The 19,482-nt window shown below is 35.7% G+C and overlaps 1 protein-coding gene across 2 annotated transcripts in view; it reads right to left on the reverse strand.

Annotated features, from left to right (window-relative positions):
* The window catches only part of LOC5576356 (myosin-I heavy chain), a 189,437-nt gene extending 171,672 nt beyond the window's left edge, over positions 1-17,765 (reverse strand). For both annotated transcript variants that reach the window (XM_021837611.1, XM_021837610.1), the window contains exon 1: positions 16,351-17,765. In XM_021837611.1, coding sequence (XP_021693303.1) covers positions 16,351-16,375 — 25 coding nt within the window. In that variant the 5' untranslated portion in view covers positions 16,376-17,765. The remainder of the gene's footprint in view (positions 1-16,350) is intronic.
* Between the last annotated feature and the right edge of the window lie 1,717 nt (positions 17,766-19,482).

Here is a 19,482-nt window from a genome sequence, read left to right on the forward strand (position 1 = left end):
ATCAAAGTAATCCAGGCTACTATGTTCTACAGCAAAAAAGCAGTGTTGCTCTGAAAGTAATTGAATGATCATCTCAGCATGGTTTAGACTTTGTGATCAATAATAACAAATTATCCTTACGTATCAACGAAATGTGGTCTTCGGCAAAGTTGTAGCTGGGAAGTTTTCACAAAAGATGAGTGTAATCACTTTTCCATAGAATATTAGGGTGATGTGCTAGTATCCATCGTACTAAGCATTGATCAATGAGAACTGCAATTTTCCCAGTATTGCAGTGAATTATGCTGATACAAACCGATGCCAAACAATTCTTTCTCAAAACGGCTTTAGGATTGTACAGTAACATTTTGAAAAATCTTGCTCTCTTTTTGGAAATAATGCAAAGAAAATGCATCTTACCGTATTCTCAATCCGTCGTATCGTTTTCAACTCCGTCGCAATCAGTTTCCAGATTCGTCTCACAACTTACGGCTGACTATGTGTATTGAGTGGTTAAAACACAACATATCAACGCTATAATAAAATGTTTTACTAGAATATATAGATCTACGGGCATCTCCCTCCATTCCTTGAGCATGATGGAATATACTAATTTCCTTTAAAATTAATTGTTCGTCATCAAAATTCAGCCCGAACATATGAACACAATTCCTTTTGACCGTACAATTATGGCATTTGCTCACAGTACTGCGAAAACAACACAATCAAAGGAACCGTATTTTTACGTCGAGCGTCGCGCACACATTGATGCGCACAAGCTCTTTTTTCTCAGTACGACGGATTGAACTTTGTTTACATTCTCAATTATGCGCGGCGGTTGAGGAAATTTCGTAAAATTTGGTGATTTATTGAAGTTTTACGGCGTGTGATTGGAATGAAATCCTTCAGTGAAGAAGTACGAAAGTTTTCCGTAGTGAAAATAAGTGCCCGGTGAAGTAAGTCACCCACGGGGGCGGGAAGAAACTTGTGTTCGAAAGTGGTGTGGCTCAGTCGATCGCTAAGCATTTCTCTCAAATCGTGTTCGTCCATGCGATTTCGGTGTAAAAGTGCAAAGTGGATAATTGAACTGAAGTTATTTACCGAAATACAGTAGTTTTATTGCATTTTTGGTGTACAAGTGTACAAACCATAACAGTTTTCACAAAATTACACTTGGATAATGAATCTATGTTGCAGGTAAGTTGGAATATCCACCGTAGTGGAACATTTAAAGTTTGATACGACGAATAGTAGCGCTTACGACGAAGTAGAACAAAACCCTATGACGAGCAGTTAGAGGACTGAACACAAAAAGTTTGCCTTTTCCATAGTAATTTCCATGTAAACTTCAAATAGCGTGTGCACAACCAAATTTCTTCCGAATCATTTCAAATTTTGGGAGGATCATTTTCATCATAATTGACATCGTTTAAACATAGGGGAGCAATAAATTCAAAATTTGCATCAGTCTAGTGCACAGTATTTCGATCGACCGAAATCGTGAACTTAATTCTGTAGCCCCTTTAAACGTGATTTTTTCGGGATGGTGTCTTCGGACGAAAATTTTCTAAAAACATAGCGCATATAATCATCAATGACTCTTATTACCCTGTAGTACTTAGTTATATGATAGGGCCATGTGGCTCCATACTTCTTCATTCTCTTTTTCTTGACACATTTTTCATTATTACGCACAACCAATAGGTTCCAAATACATTTTTGAAGAAAGTTCTCAATTAGTCTTTACAAAATGACTCGCCATACAATTATTTTTCGCTGGCAGTTTTAGCTATTTTTCGTGCATAGCCACTATAGCAATCGAAATACTGTGGCACTCACCACACTTTTCGAAGGGAATAAATAGCGAAACCTTTCTATTATAATGCTTTCCAGTGATCAAGCTACGAATTACAACTGTAAGAAAACCGAAAACATTATCTCTTGTCGATAGTGACAAAGTAACACAATATGCACTAAACAAAGGACACGGGATATACTACAATAGATCAAATAGTGGTCGCAGTGGTTTATGTTCCAAACAGAAAAAATCCTTCTATATGGTAGCTCCTGCCGGAAGTCCATATCAACGCTAGCTAGGTCGTGTTCTGATCTAAATTGTATCCCATGTGGAAGATCTTCGTCCCCGAAGCAAGTTTGCTGAAGACAGTACGTTCCTATATGGCCTGCATCTCATACAATTTGGTGGTGATGACTGCAGCTTTCTGGACTGAGTGTACTGAAACTCCACGTGTCCAACATAATCCCCTTCGTAGCCGATTCCCGGTGGCCACTGGAACCGGAACCGGTATTCCAGGTAGTGATCAGAATCTTGAGGAGTATATCTTTCGAATTCCTCATAAATTTCATTATTCGATTGATTTTTCGTCGATTTATAGGGGTATACATTTCTGGGTCATAATGATCCCAGTATCTTATTAAGTTGTTTTTCTTAACATCTGCGGATGGTTAACAATGCTAAGATGAAGAGAAAATCCTCATCTACCTTCCACTTCCCAGTAGTGATTGTTTTTATCTTTATCCGTTCAGTTGTTTAAACACAACGAGCTGAGCAACACACTCGGTTACCAATAGCTTTTAAGCTCTACCTAATGGGTTGTGCGAAAATTAAAATAAACCTCACCTCAACTGAAGGAGTAGTGTTTCAATAGATGTTTATAGTTATTTAAGAAATTTCGGATTTTCTCCAGATAGATTTAGATTTAAGGCTAAGTAGTCTGTCATTGTTTTGGCAGCCATGTTGACATAGCAGCTCGCATTTTCAGATCCATCAGTGCAATACCAACTGATTTTCTTTAATTCGAAATTGTAACATGATTTGGCAAAAGTCATCAACAACACGTCAAATTTCAGTGACGGCCTACTTCGCCTTAAATGTAAGATTCAAAATGACGAAAATGTTTTTGGATGCAGATAAAGCCGTAAGCAAAAATTCATATTTTTCATATAACCTTGTTTCTAACTAAAGTAGGTACGCCTAACCATTGGTCAGTGACCAACCGATATTATTCAAACAGATATAATTAGATATGCCACCAAAAATACACTCCATCCGTGGTGGCATTAATTCAATTAAAATCTCACCTTCTGCCCAATACAGACGATCTTTATTGTTTAGTGTTGTCATTAAGCACACATCAGCGGCCACTACCTTGTACAATAAATCTCATCAAAATCACCCACCATGGCGCGGCGGCGGCCCATTTGTCCATAGCCGGGTGGGCGCGAAAGCGAACTATCAAACTTGTACCTCTGCTTATTTGCCGACAGACAACCCTGACAATGAAAAAGAAAGTTTTCTTTTGGTCGTTTTTTAGTGTGTTTTTCTCGATGATAAGTTGTATTTCGCACCCTGGAGATTACACACCCGATGGGGCACTTTGATGATGATACGATTATACTCGGTTTTTGGTGGTTATGTGATGATGGAGTTTCTTGGTTTGTTCCGGACTGTAGCTGGTAATTTCTCGGGTTTGATAAGAGAAGAAGATTTCCTTTCAACTGAAGGCCACGCGTAGTGATCGTAATTATCAATCCTCACCTTGTCAATTTGAAGAAGCAAATGTCAAGTTAGACTTCATAATTTGGACCTTCGTGTTCTATGAACGCTTCTACAGATATAAGCTGCCTAAGTTGTCATTTTCGCAAAGACCGTAATTTGCCTCTAGTGTAGGCTCATCGAATAAAAAAGGAAGCAAAGGGTGTTGCCAATCTTGGTCAGTATTTCCAAATTCGGTGTATTGAAGCAAGAGAACTTGAACTCCATTGGGGAGGTTTAATTCCAAGTCACGAATAAAAGAGACTGCCACGATTTGCCGGAAATCCATGAAGATCGCATTTAAACACATTGCGAAGAGCAGAGGTATAAATGTTTCAATTACGACGACAAAACTGAACGTTTGTTCAAAATAGTAAGTATTTTTCGTGAATTTTACCTATTTCACTATAAAACAAATGTGAGCTGACTTTCAAACAGACCGACAAAATCATCGTCAGCAAACAAATCAAAGGAGGTGCAAAATTTACAACACAATACAATTATGGAAGCTGTTGAAAACTCAATGTTATGTTCTACATCCATAAAACCGCTTTTACCGCTATGGTTAACTAGGACCCATAACGTTAACCGTAATAAATGAAGTAATAGTTTCAATTATTTACGAGCTGACTGGAATATATATACAACGTATGTTGACTCTAATCTTGATGTTAACATTTCTTTAGAAACTAAACTTGATATTGACAATGCTCTTGAAACTTTAACAAATTCCATTGTTGAAGCCCGGAGCATTACAATTCCAAAATGTGAAGTAAAATTTGAATCCGTGATTATAGACGATGATCTTAAACTTTTGATCCGTCTTAAAAACGTGAGGAGAAGGCAATTTCAACGCACTCGCGATCCTGCTATGAAAATTATATGGCAGGATTTGCAGAAAGAAATCAAGAAACGTTTTGCTCAATTAAGAAACAAAAATTTTGAAAATAAAATTTCTCAATTGGATCCTGGCTCTAAGCCCTTTTGGAAATTATCTAAAATCATGAAAAAACCTCAGAAGCCAATACCGGCATTGAAAGAGGAAAACAAATTATTACTAACTAATTGCGAAAAAGCTCAAAAACTTGCTATGCAGTTTGAAAGTGCGCACAATTTTAATTTAGGACTTACTAGTCCAATTGAAAATGAAGTTACTCAGGAGTTCGAAAATATTCTCAATCAAGAGAACGTTTTCGAAAATGCCTGGGAGACTGATTTGGAAGAAGTGAGAACTATTATTAAAAAATTCAAAAACATGAAAGCTCCTGGCGATGATGGAATTTTCTACATCCTCATCAAGAAACTTCCAGAAAGTAGCTTATCATTTTTAGTTGATATATTTAACCATTGTTTTCAATTAGCATATTTTCCTGACAAATGGAAAAATGCTAAGGTTGTTCCAATTTTAAAACCAGACAAAAATCTTGCAGAAGCTTCTAGCTATCGTCCAATCAGTTTGCTTTCCTCCATCAGTAAACTTTTTGAAAAGGTTATTTTGAACAGAATGATGGACCACATCAACGAAAATTCAATTTTTGCCAATGAACAGTTCGGATTCCGCCATGGACATTCGACCACTCATCAACTTTTACGTGTAACAAATTTGATCCGTTCCAACAAATCTGAAGGCTATTCTACTGGTCTTGCTCTTCTAGACATAGAAAAAGCATTCGACAGTGTTTGGCATGAAGGTTTGATTGTAAAATTGAAAAACTTTAATTTTCCAACATACATTGTTAGAATAATTCAAAGTTATCTGTCAAATCGTACACTTCAGGTTAATTATCAGAACTCCAGATCTGAAAGACTTCCTGTAAGAGCTGGTGTTCCTCAAGGCAGCATTTTGGGACCAATATTATACAATATTTTCACATCTGACTTACCTGAGCTACCTCAGGGATGTCAAAAATCTTTGTTTGCGGATGACACAGGCCTCTCCGCCAAAGGACGAAGCTTGCGTGTCATCTGTAGTCGATTGCAAAAAAGTTTGGATATTTTTTCTTCATACTTGCAAAAATGGAAGATTTCTCCTAATGCTTCCAAAACTCAACTAATAATATTCCCACATAAACCAAAAGCTCTTTATTTGAAACCTTCAAGTAGACATGTTGTCACGATGAGAGGGGTTCCAATAAATTGGTCAGATGAAGTTAAGTATCTAGGGCTCATGCTAGATAAGAATTTAACTTTCAAAAATCACATTGAGGGCATTAAAGCCAAATGTAATAAATATGTAAAATGTCTCTATCCCCTCATTAATAGAAAATCAAAACTTTGTCTTAAGAACAAGCTTTTGATATTCAAACAAATTTTCAGGCCAGCCATGTTGTATGCTGTACCAATATGGACTAGCTGTTGTAATACCAGGAAGAAAGCTCTGCAGAGAATTCAAAATAAAATTTTGAAAATGATTCTGAGGCTTCCTCCCTGGTATAGTACCAATGAGTTACATAGAATATCCAATGTTGAAACATTGGAACAAATGTCAAATACAATCATTAATAATTTCAGGCAAAAATCGTTACAATCTTCTATTGCCACGATTAATGCGTTATATTTTTAGGTTAAGTTAGGTTAAGTATATTAAAAACTTTTTTTTTCTCTTATAAGCAGGTGAAATCAACTCACCTGTAAAAAAACTGAACTGCTACGGCAAATGAAATGTAATATGTTGTTAACAAAATGTTAATTAAATCTTAAATTTATTTTACCAAATTAGGATGATAGTGTTGTCTAATAACACAGAACACCTAGATATAAGAAATGAATGTAATGTTTGGAATGATACTAATAAAGATATTAAAAAAAAAAATGAAGTAATAGTAACGTTAAAATAGCAATAATAATACCTCAAAAAGGTGTAAGCTTGCGAACTAATATTTTGACAAAACATGTTTTTCAAAAAACATTTTTTAGCTTTTATATAACACGTGCTATTATAGATTTCACCAATAGAATTCTTATATAACAATACCTTCACACTGCGGCTGATAAAGAAGTATTTGGTGTTACTTGAGATTTCAGATGAATTTCCCAGAATAATCTTCAGACAAATTTATGGAGCAAATATTTGAAGAATCCTTGGGAAACATTTTGGACGAAATCTTCAAGGATTACTGTAAAAATCTTAGTAGGGAAACACTAAGCGAATTTCTTCAAAATACTTGAATAAACGGATTTCTAGAAAAAAAAAAATGACGGAGCCTTAGGAAGGCCGCCAAGAGTAACAACAGGAGAAATCTGTGGTTGAATCTCTGGAGAAAATCACTGGAAGCATTTGTGGTGAAAATCCTAAGAGAATCCTTGATGGAATTTTCAGAGGAATTCCTTTAGGGACCCCACAATTGTCAAGTTAGTGTTATAAATTATCATAGTGGAGTTCTTTCTCACATCAAATCAGCTTTAATCGCGATTATACAGTAATGATAGTATACACCGTATTTATGCAAGAATTGCAGCTTGAGCAACATGGTTACTTGGGTATCTCGGGAGAGACAAATCCCTTCAATAATTGCTGGATAAATATCGAAAGGAGATTCTGGAAGGATCTCTAGAAGCATCCCTAAATATATCTAGAAAAAAAATCAGGAAGGAGATTCTGAAAGGATCTCTAGAAGCATCCCTAAATATATCTAGAAAAAAAATCAGGAAGAATAACTGGGAGCATTAATGAACATCTTTATCGAGGAGCCTGTGAAGAAATTCTGGAAGAACCTATGAATGAATCTCTGGAGCCTTAATAATTCACACCACGATTATCTAAAATTTCAATACGTAATTGCAAAAACTTTGTCTCCATTTTTTTTTTAGAAATATACCTGCTGTTCTATTAAAGTTTGTCTTGGATTGAATGCAACAACGTTTCTTTTCATATATTGAGCATATTTCTAAAAAAAAAACTTCTGCAGGATTCAGAGTGGGATGCAATATCATAGATAAATTATAAAAGAGAACTTTAGAAACCATTTATCTTTGAATAAAACTTCAGGATTCTTACATTAATATTAGACACGTTTAGATAGTTGGATTAGAACGGTGATTTGAGCTTTTATTCCAGTGTGTTTTTTAATAAATTTAAATATCTATGAATTGCACACTTAGCCCCTATTAATCACATCCCCAGATAAGTTCTTGTTTCACACCATCAGGAAGTTCTACAGTTGTTGATACAAAAACTACTCCAAGTATTCGTCAATTCCTCACATTATCCTACGAACTATTGACACATCCAAAATAAATATCGACAGTTTCTCTCTGGTATTAAATTTCTTCAAGAATTCCAATAAGAATTGCTCGGAATTGTTGAAGGAACACTACAAATATTTTTTTTCAGGAAGCAATGCTAAAATTCCAAAATATTTTATATCCTTAAGATATATGGTTAGACATTAGCTACTCCTACACGGAGAAAAAACACCTTAGTTTGAAACAACCAAAATTTTGGTTGAATTTCAAACTAACAATTTTGTTGTATTTAATCGAAAATTTGTTGTTTCAAACTCATTGCTTTGTTTGAAACTAAATTGTTTTATAGGCAGTTTCAATGTAGAATCTTTGTTTCTTTTTAATGTATACAATGGTTGTTTTGAACTAATTTTTTAGTTTGTTTCCACAAACAACTGGTTTGACTTTACCAAAAACAAGGTTGTTTGTTTCTCCGATTAACTCTAATTGTCAACATAAATAAAAGGTTTGATTCTACCAAAGCAATACTTTGAAACAAACTAAAATTTTAGTCGCGTTAAAAACAACAAAAATTTTAGTTTATTACAAACCAATCTCACAGGTTGTTTCTTTTTTTTGCTTTCCGTCAGTTAACTATGTATATATAACTGCAGTTACCCTTGAAACCGGGAAGAGAACAACATAATGGAGTTTGTTTTCAGTGATAGGTTTTTGAATTGAATGTTCTTGTGAAGGTAATTTGAGTAAGTGTTAATTTTTTATCCTATCTAAATAATACTTCCATTTTTCAAGGTCCCATTGAACTCTTTCGCTAAAATGAATGCGAAAATTCTAATGCATCAAAGGCAACGAGGAGTTCTGATGCTGCTTCTGGCCCTCCATTTTTCTATTCAATTCTTCTACAAAGTGGTAAGACAAACTTCCTCAGAGTTTTGGATGTGCTGATTATAAAATACCGTAAATGTAATTTCAGATAAACAGAAAGTGCGTTATGGCTAGAAACCGCAAGCAGAAACCATCTTTGACGGCATCTTTCTTTCGACAGAAGAGCCTGTTGTTTCAGGATTGAAAATAATAATTATCAAAAAAATGTATTTCAGGAAATCTTGAATAAATAAACCTACTATAAACATGCTTTGTCATCAATAAAAAAAAAATGGAAAGATAAAACGTAGATGCACCTCACCAAAAACCAGAAAATTGGTTGAATTAACCAGCATTTTTTTGTTTTGAATTGATTCTTTTTTGAATCAAACCATTTTTCTTAGTTTGAAACAACCTACGTTCTTGGTTGTTTCAAGAACTGTCAAATTAAACAACAAATGGTTTGGTTGTTTCAAACTAAGATTTGTTGAAATTATCTAGAATATATTGGTACGAACAACATGAAATCTTAGTTTGCTTTCAACAATGCATTTGGTTGATTCAAACCCTTATTTTGTTTGTGCATAATTCAAACTAATATTTTGTTTGAAATCAAGTAATAATTGGTTGTTTTTACCAATTATTTTTCTCCGTGTAGTAGTGTTTCTGACATTATGTCTTTGATTACTCTATCAATTCCATCAAGTTTCCTCGATGAAAGGAATCTCTGAGCAATTTCTTTTGAGTCTCTCGATGAAATGAATCCAAGCATTTATTCAAAAATTCTTTCAGAGAAATAGCTAATAACAAGTCTTAGAACATTTCTGATCGAAATTGTTCCAAGCATGATTTCTGGTATTTTTCCACTACTGACACTTACAATAACTACAAGTGTGTTTCCCAGGTTTCCAAAATTATTTTTGTAGACACTCACAAGTTGTTACCAAACTTTCAATAGCCGAACTTTCGGCAAAAAAAAACATTGATTGGAATCAAATGAACTTACCATACTAGTGACAATCAAAAGGTATCAACTATCATTCAAATACAGTGAAACCTCCATGAGTCGATATTGAAGGGACCATCGACTCATGGAAATATCGAGTCATGGAACAGCAATCCTTTGGAAAGCTGTTTCAAGGGACCATCATAGTAACCATGAAATTTTGTTTCTAGTATGGTTCCATGAGTCGATATCGAGTCATGGAACATCGACTCATGGAGGTATCACTGTACTACATATTTTTTCTATAAACAACGATATAATCAGGCCTCAAGGTTTAACCGAACTACTCGGCTGATGAAAGTTTGGTAAAGAATTACAGTTGGAAAAAATACATTTTTTCACAGGATAAGTGTGTACTTCTTTAAAAGCTGATACGAATATAAATACAAGCTTTCACCGAAGCTTCCCTATAAATCCTTTTCCTTATCAAAGAGTACCTTGCAGCAGACATCATGTATACGCGCTTCATATAAAGAGCTTGAGATCAGCTTGCCATGAGCGCACAAAAATAATCGCGCGCTTGAGCACGTGCTATGGTGAGACACATCTTTTTAGATCTCATGTAGCAATGTACTAGCTCAAACGATCACATCTGCACTGGCTCATGCGCCGTCTCATGAGAAAATCTCAATGTGACAGTACATTTGAGCCTCGCAGGCGAAGGTTTCAGAAGCAAGGAAAAGGGATTAAACTATGGATCAAACTGCCTGTAGGCAGTTTCAAAGGACTGATGTGGTTCAACGCGGTTGAGATTCTAGAATTTGAATCGAAAAACTTGGACTGGCCAACGAAGAAGCATAGGTATAGACCGAAGTCGTAAGCTTCCGTGGAGTTATTGTACTAGGCAAACATAACTGCATAAAAGTACTCCTAGTAAGCGCATGTGACGAGCCTCACGAGATGTCTCATGAGACTCGCTCACTATAGTTATTTATGCAACAAGTTGCAAAATGATGATTTTTTCAGCACGAGTTGTACATTTATCCAACGAGGCTCGCCGAGTTGGATAAATACAACGAGTGCTGAAAAAATCGAGTTTTGCAACGAGTTGCATACAACATTTTTTGCTATTACGAAAAACTCCGTTTAAGCTGGATCATTTCCAAAAGCACAATCAAACATTTCAACAGAAACCACGTGAGCATACATCCTCGCGTAATACTTATCATTGCAGTATTTTTCAATCGCGTAGGCTGCGACTTAGTAGTATCTACGAATGTCACAAAGTTTGTTGTCCACAGACCTACATTCCCTATTGGAGGACAGAACAGGTAAGACAACGCGTATAGTAGTGGATTCTGCAGCAACCCCTACGAATTCTGGACGATCCGTTCTCAGTTCCGCAGTTCGCTGGTAACGGATTTTACTCAGTATCCTTGCAAGATACCCTGCATCGAAAGTAGGGTGCATTAGTGTATGTCCGGATGCGAATTGAATGCACCACTGCCGAAGTTATGCATCTCGCATAGATTTTGAGAAAATCCAACTTCGGCGAGAAACCGATTCAATGTTTTTATCACGCCGACAATATCACCAGTCTTGCATCTGTATCGCACATCAGCTATAGAATCAGAAGATATAGTAGAATAGACTGGGATATTTTGCTGACGCCTTCCAAACAGAACTGAAAAGTGCTACTTTTCAGCACCGGAAACAGTGCTGAAAAGTAGCACTTTTCAGCATTGTTTTTTTGGTAGGAAAAGTAGGCCATTATGTAGTGCTAATTATCAATGAAAAGTTGATTAGTTTGCAACGGAATCGCAAAAAGATATATTTTGTACGTATCCGCATCTCGTGTCTCACATAATCTGTGAGCTGCGATATGAAATATCGCATGGCACACTAGCTCATTTAGGTATACATGAGAAACACGACACTCTGCCTTACAGTGTTTGAGAAAAATTCTAATAAATTTTATATTCCGTAGATAAGTCGTGTCTAGGAAGTGTGTTATAGAAGGTATTTTTCAATAAATCAAAGGGCAGTGGTTACCAATCTTTTTGAAGCTGCGGCCCCCTTTGAAGGTCTACAAACATCCCGCGGACCCCTAAAATGGATGATAACAAAATCAAAGATTGAGGAACCGTTCCAAAGATTTAATAATTAATCAACAGAGCGGCAGACACATCCGAAAGACCCATATTTCTCGAGGAACTGTTATAAGATATCCTCTATTTATATTTTTTGCAATACATCAAATAATTCTTTGGGATGATTCGTTACAACGTATTTCTTTAAATTGATATTTTAGACTTGCGATACGAATTATGCCTTGGTTTTCTTCCTCGAAGAATTCGTCTAAATATTCATTAAAAATTGATTCAGGGATTCATTATTGCTCTAATAATAAGTTGTCTGATATCTTTCTTTAATTTGGCGTGCCTCATGCAATGCTCCGAGGAATTGCTTCAATCAATTATGTTATAAGTATCTTCAAGAAATCTCACAAGTTTCAATGTATCATAGAAGAAATTCCTTGAAACAAAATTCCTTACAATTCAGCTGTATGGAGATTTTCTGGATTCCTGTCCTAAAACAATCGTATCGACGAATTATTAAAAAAAATAATCTTCGAGCAATACATTTAGAAAGTCCAAACGGAAAGATGAGAGTGTAGGATTTGCCTTATAACATGAATCGCTGATGATGACCGAATACATTAGTTAGTCGCAACGTTCGATAGATACTGCGGTTTTGAGCTAATACCACCCGAAAATCCGATAAATAATCAACAAAATTTACAAAAACGGCGATTATTCTGACATAACAAGTTTTGAAATAATTGCAGAGAAAATATTTGAAGCAATTATTAGAAGAATTTCATAAGAATCTCCACAATTTCTAGGGAATTTCCTGAGTTTATTTTAATAAACCTGGACATCACTATAAGAAAGCTTCTTATGAAAATCCCAAAATAACGCTTGGAACATAATTCATCACATTTTCAAAATTGAAATATAATTTACTCCACTATGGACAACAACGTTTTTTCAATGGGTAAGATACCGCGGGGCAAGTGAGAACGAAAAAAAACGATAGTTCAAACAAATTGTTCAATAAAATTTTCAAATGTCAATATTTTTCAAATCCAACAACACAATCACGTTTTGGCAACATATTTGCTGGTGTGTGCATGAAACTAATAGAGTAATTTCGAAATTGTGAAAAACTTGGAAGAAAGTTTTAGAATGAGCCAATGGACGCAGTTACCTCGCTAAGCGGGGCAAGTGGGACACATCCAGTTTCATGCGTCAATCCACATCAGTAAGTCAACCATTACAATAATAGGATTGGTAAGTCATAGATTTTTAAACATAACCATAAAATACGTTACGTTTTAGGAAGAAACCCTTTATTAAACCTCACATTTAATATTAACTGAAAATTGCTCAATGAAAGCGTAAAGAGGAATTAAACATGTTCAAAATATATCATTTATAAGTTGTTAACTAAAATGTAGCACATAAACAATCAATAATTGACGAAATTATAAATATGTTTTGTTATTATTTATATGCATGGCAGAAAACCACCTTATTGGATGGAATTGTTTTCCATCACTACTTAATTTGGTAGAAATAACAAATAAAGTTCAAATAACATATAAAAGTAATCGTTCTCATGATGCATTTCAAATTTCAGCTGGGTGTTTGTTCAATTTTGAAGTCGTATTTCAAAACTAAAATAAATAATTAAAAAATAAAGAATAATGACTTTTCTTCTCCCTCTTATTCAATTACGTAATTTGAGGTTGATCTTTTTTTATAAAAATCATTTGTTTGAATGTTTTAGTGCTACTCTCCAGCAAAATGTATGAAACGTGTACGAAAAGTTTTGATTCTGGTTTTTGTTTTGATAGGTCTCACTTACCCTAGGTACAAATATATTTTGAGGTAAGATAGACCATCGAAAATTTCATATGAAATGAAAACAAAATACTGGTTTATCGTTAGCAGCTTGTAATAATACTAAAAAATATAGATTACTGATGGAAATTCGATTTAAAACACATTTATTTTAAGCAAGTCAATGCAAGACGTGAAACATGTCATAATTTGTCATAGGGGTCGTCCATAAATGACGTAGCTTTTTAGGGGGGAGGGGGGTGTTTACGAATTTGTGACGAGGGGGAGGGAGGGGTCCTAACTAGTGGACGTAGCATTTTGAATCAAGTCCGTAAAAAGAAAGGCGCTGAAAAAAAATACATACAATTATTTTTTATCAAACTTCTTTTTTTACTTATAAACTTGGGTTATAAAATTATGATTAATAAATTTATAAATAAACAAAATAAAAGTTTAATAAATTGATTTAAAATCAATGCTCTAACTACTTGGTGTACATTTTTTTGCCATTTGTTAACATGACATAAAGTCAGCCATTTTAGTATTATCCATATTTTCTGTTGGGGCTTTATTTCTTCAAGAAAATAAAACATGCTATTCTTGGCAAATATTACAAAGATATTTATTCCGTGAATTATGCCTTCAATGTTGCAGGAGATCCCCACCAAATCAACTCATCATTTGTTTTGATATATCAATGCTCTTGCTGGAATAGCCTGAATATTGATGAGGATAATAGATTCGAATGTTATCAAAATTTCCCTTTCATTAAATTTTCTTAATAACTCGGTAATTTGAAGAATTTTTATTATTTAACTGTTTAATTATAGGCGTGTAAGATTATTTCAGTATGGAAACGATAATGAAATTCAACTGAAATATAAATAGGGATTATTGTTTTTGTATAATAATCGCTAAAATTTTCTAAACATTCCAAATATTTCAAGTGCAATCTTTTATGTATCTGGCCACTGTTTGCTAAAATGATTTGAAATTGGATAATATTAACGATGATTCTTTTCAAATTAATATATTTTCTTGATCATCTTTATTGCAAACTTTTTCCTAACAACGAAAAATTTAAAAAAACAATATTCTAATATAACGAAATTTTTGTTCAATATATTATAAAATATATTGGACCCTTACTCGACAGTAACGAGCTTCATCAATCCAATCAAAAATTTTTTTTTCAATTTTTTTTAATGTAAACTTGTTTTTCATAGTAAGAACAGCAAAAGTAATATAATAAAACCTATATGAAACTGGAAACCAAAACCAAGGAAAAAATTTATTTAAAACATTTCCAAATTACTTTTGAGCGCTACTGTATATCAAACTGTTAGATTAGATTATCCTTACATTTCAGTCAGTAATTAATATCAAACTTTGTATTGAACTTCTCAATTCCAATTTTTTGTTTCAATCCAGTCACTAAGAAAAAGAAATAAAAAAATTATAGGGGGGGGGGTGGTGCTTGATATGCTACGTATTTTCCAGGGGGGAGTACCAGCATTTGTGACGAAATGCTACGAGGGGGAGGGGGTGTAAAAAATCAGTGAAAAAATGCTACGTCATTTATGGACGGCCCCATACAAGTTGAAAATGCCGCTGAACTGACAACTGTTACATGAACCACATGGTAATAAAAATAACAATATGTATAGTACTAAATACATTCCTTGTCATTGTATCTTCAACTTACTAGAAGAATACCCCCATGAAAAACTTTTCCTAGATGAGCTATGACGAATCGCCCCACTTACCCCGGATTCTCACTTGCCCCGGGGTACCTTAACAGATATTCTAAAAGATTGATTACCCATTTCGTCCATAAAATCCATCGTATTCAATGTGAACAGCATTATTATTGACTATTTTTAACTATTAACTTTGCAGACAATCAACTCGTTTGATGTTGGAGTATAGTATTAATAGATAATTTCCCTGACCTGTAGTGAAATTCCCTGACATTTCAGGTTAAAAATTGAATTTCCTGACGTTCCCTCACAGCACAGGCAATGCACAAAATTTGCATGTTCCTCTGGACTGGACTCAGTCATATGATAATCTAGTCAAGAGGCTACCAAACTTCTTTGCAATAGTCCAATAAGGAACTTCCAAAACGAATATTGGCACAATCCGACAAAAAATCAGGTAGCGAAGAACATTCCAACAAAATCTCCGGCCAGAAATTTCCGAAAGATTTGCTCAGAAGTACGATAACAAAAGAAAAACCATCTCAAAAGATTTTCACAATAATTAAATGATTTCTTTGGGTATCTCCAAGGAGTTCAACAGAGTCCATAAAATTCTTGCCAAGAAATTTTCCAATTGAAGAGTAGGTTTCTCATCATTTTTGTAAACTGCTTTAAATATTTTGAAAAGTTTTCTCTAGGGCTCTTAGGAGCTAAATAAAGGCCATTAGAAGAATTTGTGTAAATGTCTTCAAGAATTTCTCAAAAACTTCTGTATATATATAGGACAAGAATCTTCGCAGAAATTGTTCAAGGATGACTACTTCATGTGTCAAAAAATCTCATCAAAATAATCGAGAGGATTCCGCCATTGATATGGGTAGAAACAGTGAAGTTTTTTTTTTCAAGTTCGTCCATAGTTTGCCCATGAAATTCCAAGAAAATTTTGAATTTCCTTAGGAAGCTCTCAATGAATTTGATCCTGCCAGTGCAAATTCAGAAACAACTCCAGAAAGAAAATAAGACGTATGATGATCTCATGAGCTGTTCATCCAGGTTGAAATCCGACTTCCAGATAAAACAATAATAATAGGGCGTCAAATGACGTGTGAGTACAAAGTGAATTTATTGTAAAAAAGTAAGTTTAATTCTGTACAGTAATATAAATTCATTTGTCTATTTTTGATCATGTCCAACTAAAGCAACTATGACACTTACCTTCCAAAAATACGGGAATAGCCATTGTTTCCAGCTCCTGCACCCCTTCTGTATCGTATCCAGCTAAAGTGCCTGTCGTCAAACTGTGTTAAAAATCCTGTCGCGGGACACTCGCTTGCTGGCCCCAGTTTATGTTTACACAATAAACGCTACAGCTGTGAGCGCCCAGTGCGCCTTCACCACTGTCAACAACTCTCTCCTACTTTCTCTCGTTTTTCAAGGAAGAGCATTATCCTTAAAATGCTCTCTCATGCAGAGCTTCACTCCCGTTATCTCTCTATTTCTCTGGGACCACCAGTATCCTGTTTTCCCTTCTGCTGCCGTTTCTGCTATTGATGTTGTTACTGCGCCCCGTTACCGTACATTTCATGCGAGCCTTGTTAGTGTAGTTGCTGCTATATCGAAAAATTTTCACTGACTTTTCCCCATGCAACCAGGACGAAGAAGATGACGACGACGACAACGACTGACGCACCACACCTTTTTCTGGCGTGCGGGGAATTTCATTACAATCCTTTCCTTAGCGATTTAAATGGTATCAACTCACGCACCGCCCGTTTGAAAAGAAAACCGATTGCACTGCACTTCACATTCCCAACGCCAGGCCTCGAACACTGCCAACAAGCCACATAAAAGCAATTACTTTGTAGGAAAATTGATTTTTCGCCCAAACCGTAACATATTCACTGCTTTTCTGTCACGGGTCATCCTGATTTTCCATCGAACAACGAGCTTCCAGTTTCACTTTATCCACTCACTTTGCCTGTTTCGCCTAATCACCATCAAAGCAACCAAGTCGCGTTTGCACCCGCGTTCGATGGAGGAAGAATCATTTTTTTCACTTTGGCTCACGCATCCATTTTTGCAGCCATCATCATCCTCCCTCTATAACAGCAGTCAGGCAGCAGGCGACGGACTCGGGGTCAACTACGATCAAAAGGGATACGCGATTCTAGGACTGACGGCCGATTCAGTAGGCGACAGCAACGGCAGCCAAGAGAGCGAGCCCTACCAAAGCAACATTACTCTCAACCGGGAGAGAATCGGTTTTCCTATAATGTTACTCCTGTTTTTTTTTTTTTTATTTGAACTCTTCAAACGAGAACAAGAATAAGCAGCACAGAAAAAGCATGGTCTGGCAATTTTATGCTCCAAAACATAACACGCCAGATGATGACGACGGATTGAATGATACACCAAAACGAACTAACAGATGCATTTACACAAGTCACCGTTACATGCGGCTCACCGCACCCACGAACCCAAAGAAGCAGCGTAGACGACAAGCATTTCTTCCCAGCTGAGCTGATAATCAACCACTGAATAGCTCGCAAGCTGCTCTGTTCGTTTTCCGGCGAACGAACGAGCGACACAGAGGCACGTCTACACCGGACGCAGGATAGCTCACGACTGGAGAAGCGAGTTTTGAGTTTGCACATGCAAAGCTAACCCTAGTGAGCATAAAAGCTTATGCTCTCTCCCGCCCGCATGTTCCGCGGCAGTGCTCGACAGACAGTCTACGAGATACGACCCGTGCTGGAGAGAGGGCATAGCGGGTGGATTGTGCGGTGCTTCGTTGAAGAAAAGGCAAAGCAAAGCGCATTGGCAAAAAGGAAATCCATCAAAACAAAGCAAGAGTTCGGAGCTGGAAATTGTAGATGGTGCTGATGGCACAAAGAGGTGAGATAGGGGAGAAATGCTCTGGTACGCACCAACTTAGGTTTTGCTAACATTTCAAATCAACTGTTTTTTTTTTAAGATGTCTGCCGCTTAAAGATTGGAAACCATATGTTCCAGCTTGATCGCCTTTGCCTCTACTTACGAAGGAAATGATGCCGTACATCGATGTGTTACGTTCTTGCTGAATAACCCATTTACTTTTCAGCCAAACATATTGACCTTTAATTGTCGCATTTGATGATCAATGATTGGAACTTCACTAAACCACTGTAGAAATAAATACCCACTTAATATGTTTTCCAATCAGGAAAATCTTTTCACTTTTAACTACACTAAAAGTATTCAAAGTGGATTAAGAGATTAATCCACTGTTGTACGGGTGTAATTATACTCGGGGATTTCGTTCGGAGATGTGGAGAGATACGTCCAGTTGGTTCGAGTGCACAAAGTAAAAGAGACCCTCTTCGGGTAGTTTATTCATAATTTCTTTTATGACAGCAGTGTTGCTAGTTTTGTGCTTGGTATAACAATCAACGCTGAATACACGATTAAGTGTAAATATTGAAAATGCTAATGAAATATACATTAGTTCTACCCCCTTTAGAAGTAAAACCAAATATTCAGAATGAAAAATAATTCAAAATCGTAATCTTAAGTCTAACTTTCTTCGAACGCCTAGGTAGGCCAGTAAGCGCTACCAGATCTGATGGAAACTTTCTATTCTTCAATCTACTTTTTCTTATCTTTAAAATTTCACTTTTTCCTCGATCAGGTAGTTGCCCGACATCGCACTTGTTTGTCATGGAAAACATCTCGGTTTGCTCGACAGTCAGGATCGGCCGACCAGTCTTGACCCGTCTTAGTCGATCTCGTAAATCTCGTCCATCGAACCGAATTTGAGTTGAATGTGTTGTAGCTGTCATCTTATGTCCAACCATGGTCTGTAATAAGTTTTCATAAAACTGTTTTAGAATAGATGCTACTATCAATTTTTCGTGCATATGTTGAAATGTCATTGTTCTAGAAGGAAATCTACCTCCCAACGTCAAAATAAAACGTATATATACAAATATCCGGATTTCTAAACTCATCTCAAGTATTCTTAGCATTGAAAACCATTTCGCAATAAGATTGTCATACTTTACTATTTTCTCAAATATATGTTTCCGGCCAATACTAGCAGGATGATCCAATCTTTTTAATGAATACAAGATGAGAGAAAACCCATTGTCCGACAATTCGTCTGGCAAACCAAAAGTTGTAAGAAATCCAACAAGTTTCAACTTAGCTTTTGAAAAGTTTGTACTATTCTTTACCTCCACCCATTTAGAGAAACTCTGCACCATCAAAAAGAAGGCACGATAATCGCAATAAACATTGTAGAATTGTTTCTCACTAAATGGTGTCATGATAGATTTGTATTTGGAATTATTATGTAGTTTTAGATGAATT

This window comes from Aedes aegypti, chromosome 1, assembly GCF_002204515.2.
Source record: "Aedes aegypti strain LVP_AGWG chromosome 1, AaegL5.0 Primary Assembly, whole genome shotgun sequence".
Classification (NCBI taxonomy): Eukaryota; Metazoa; Arthropoda; class Insecta; order Diptera; family Culicidae; genus Aedes; species Aedes aegypti.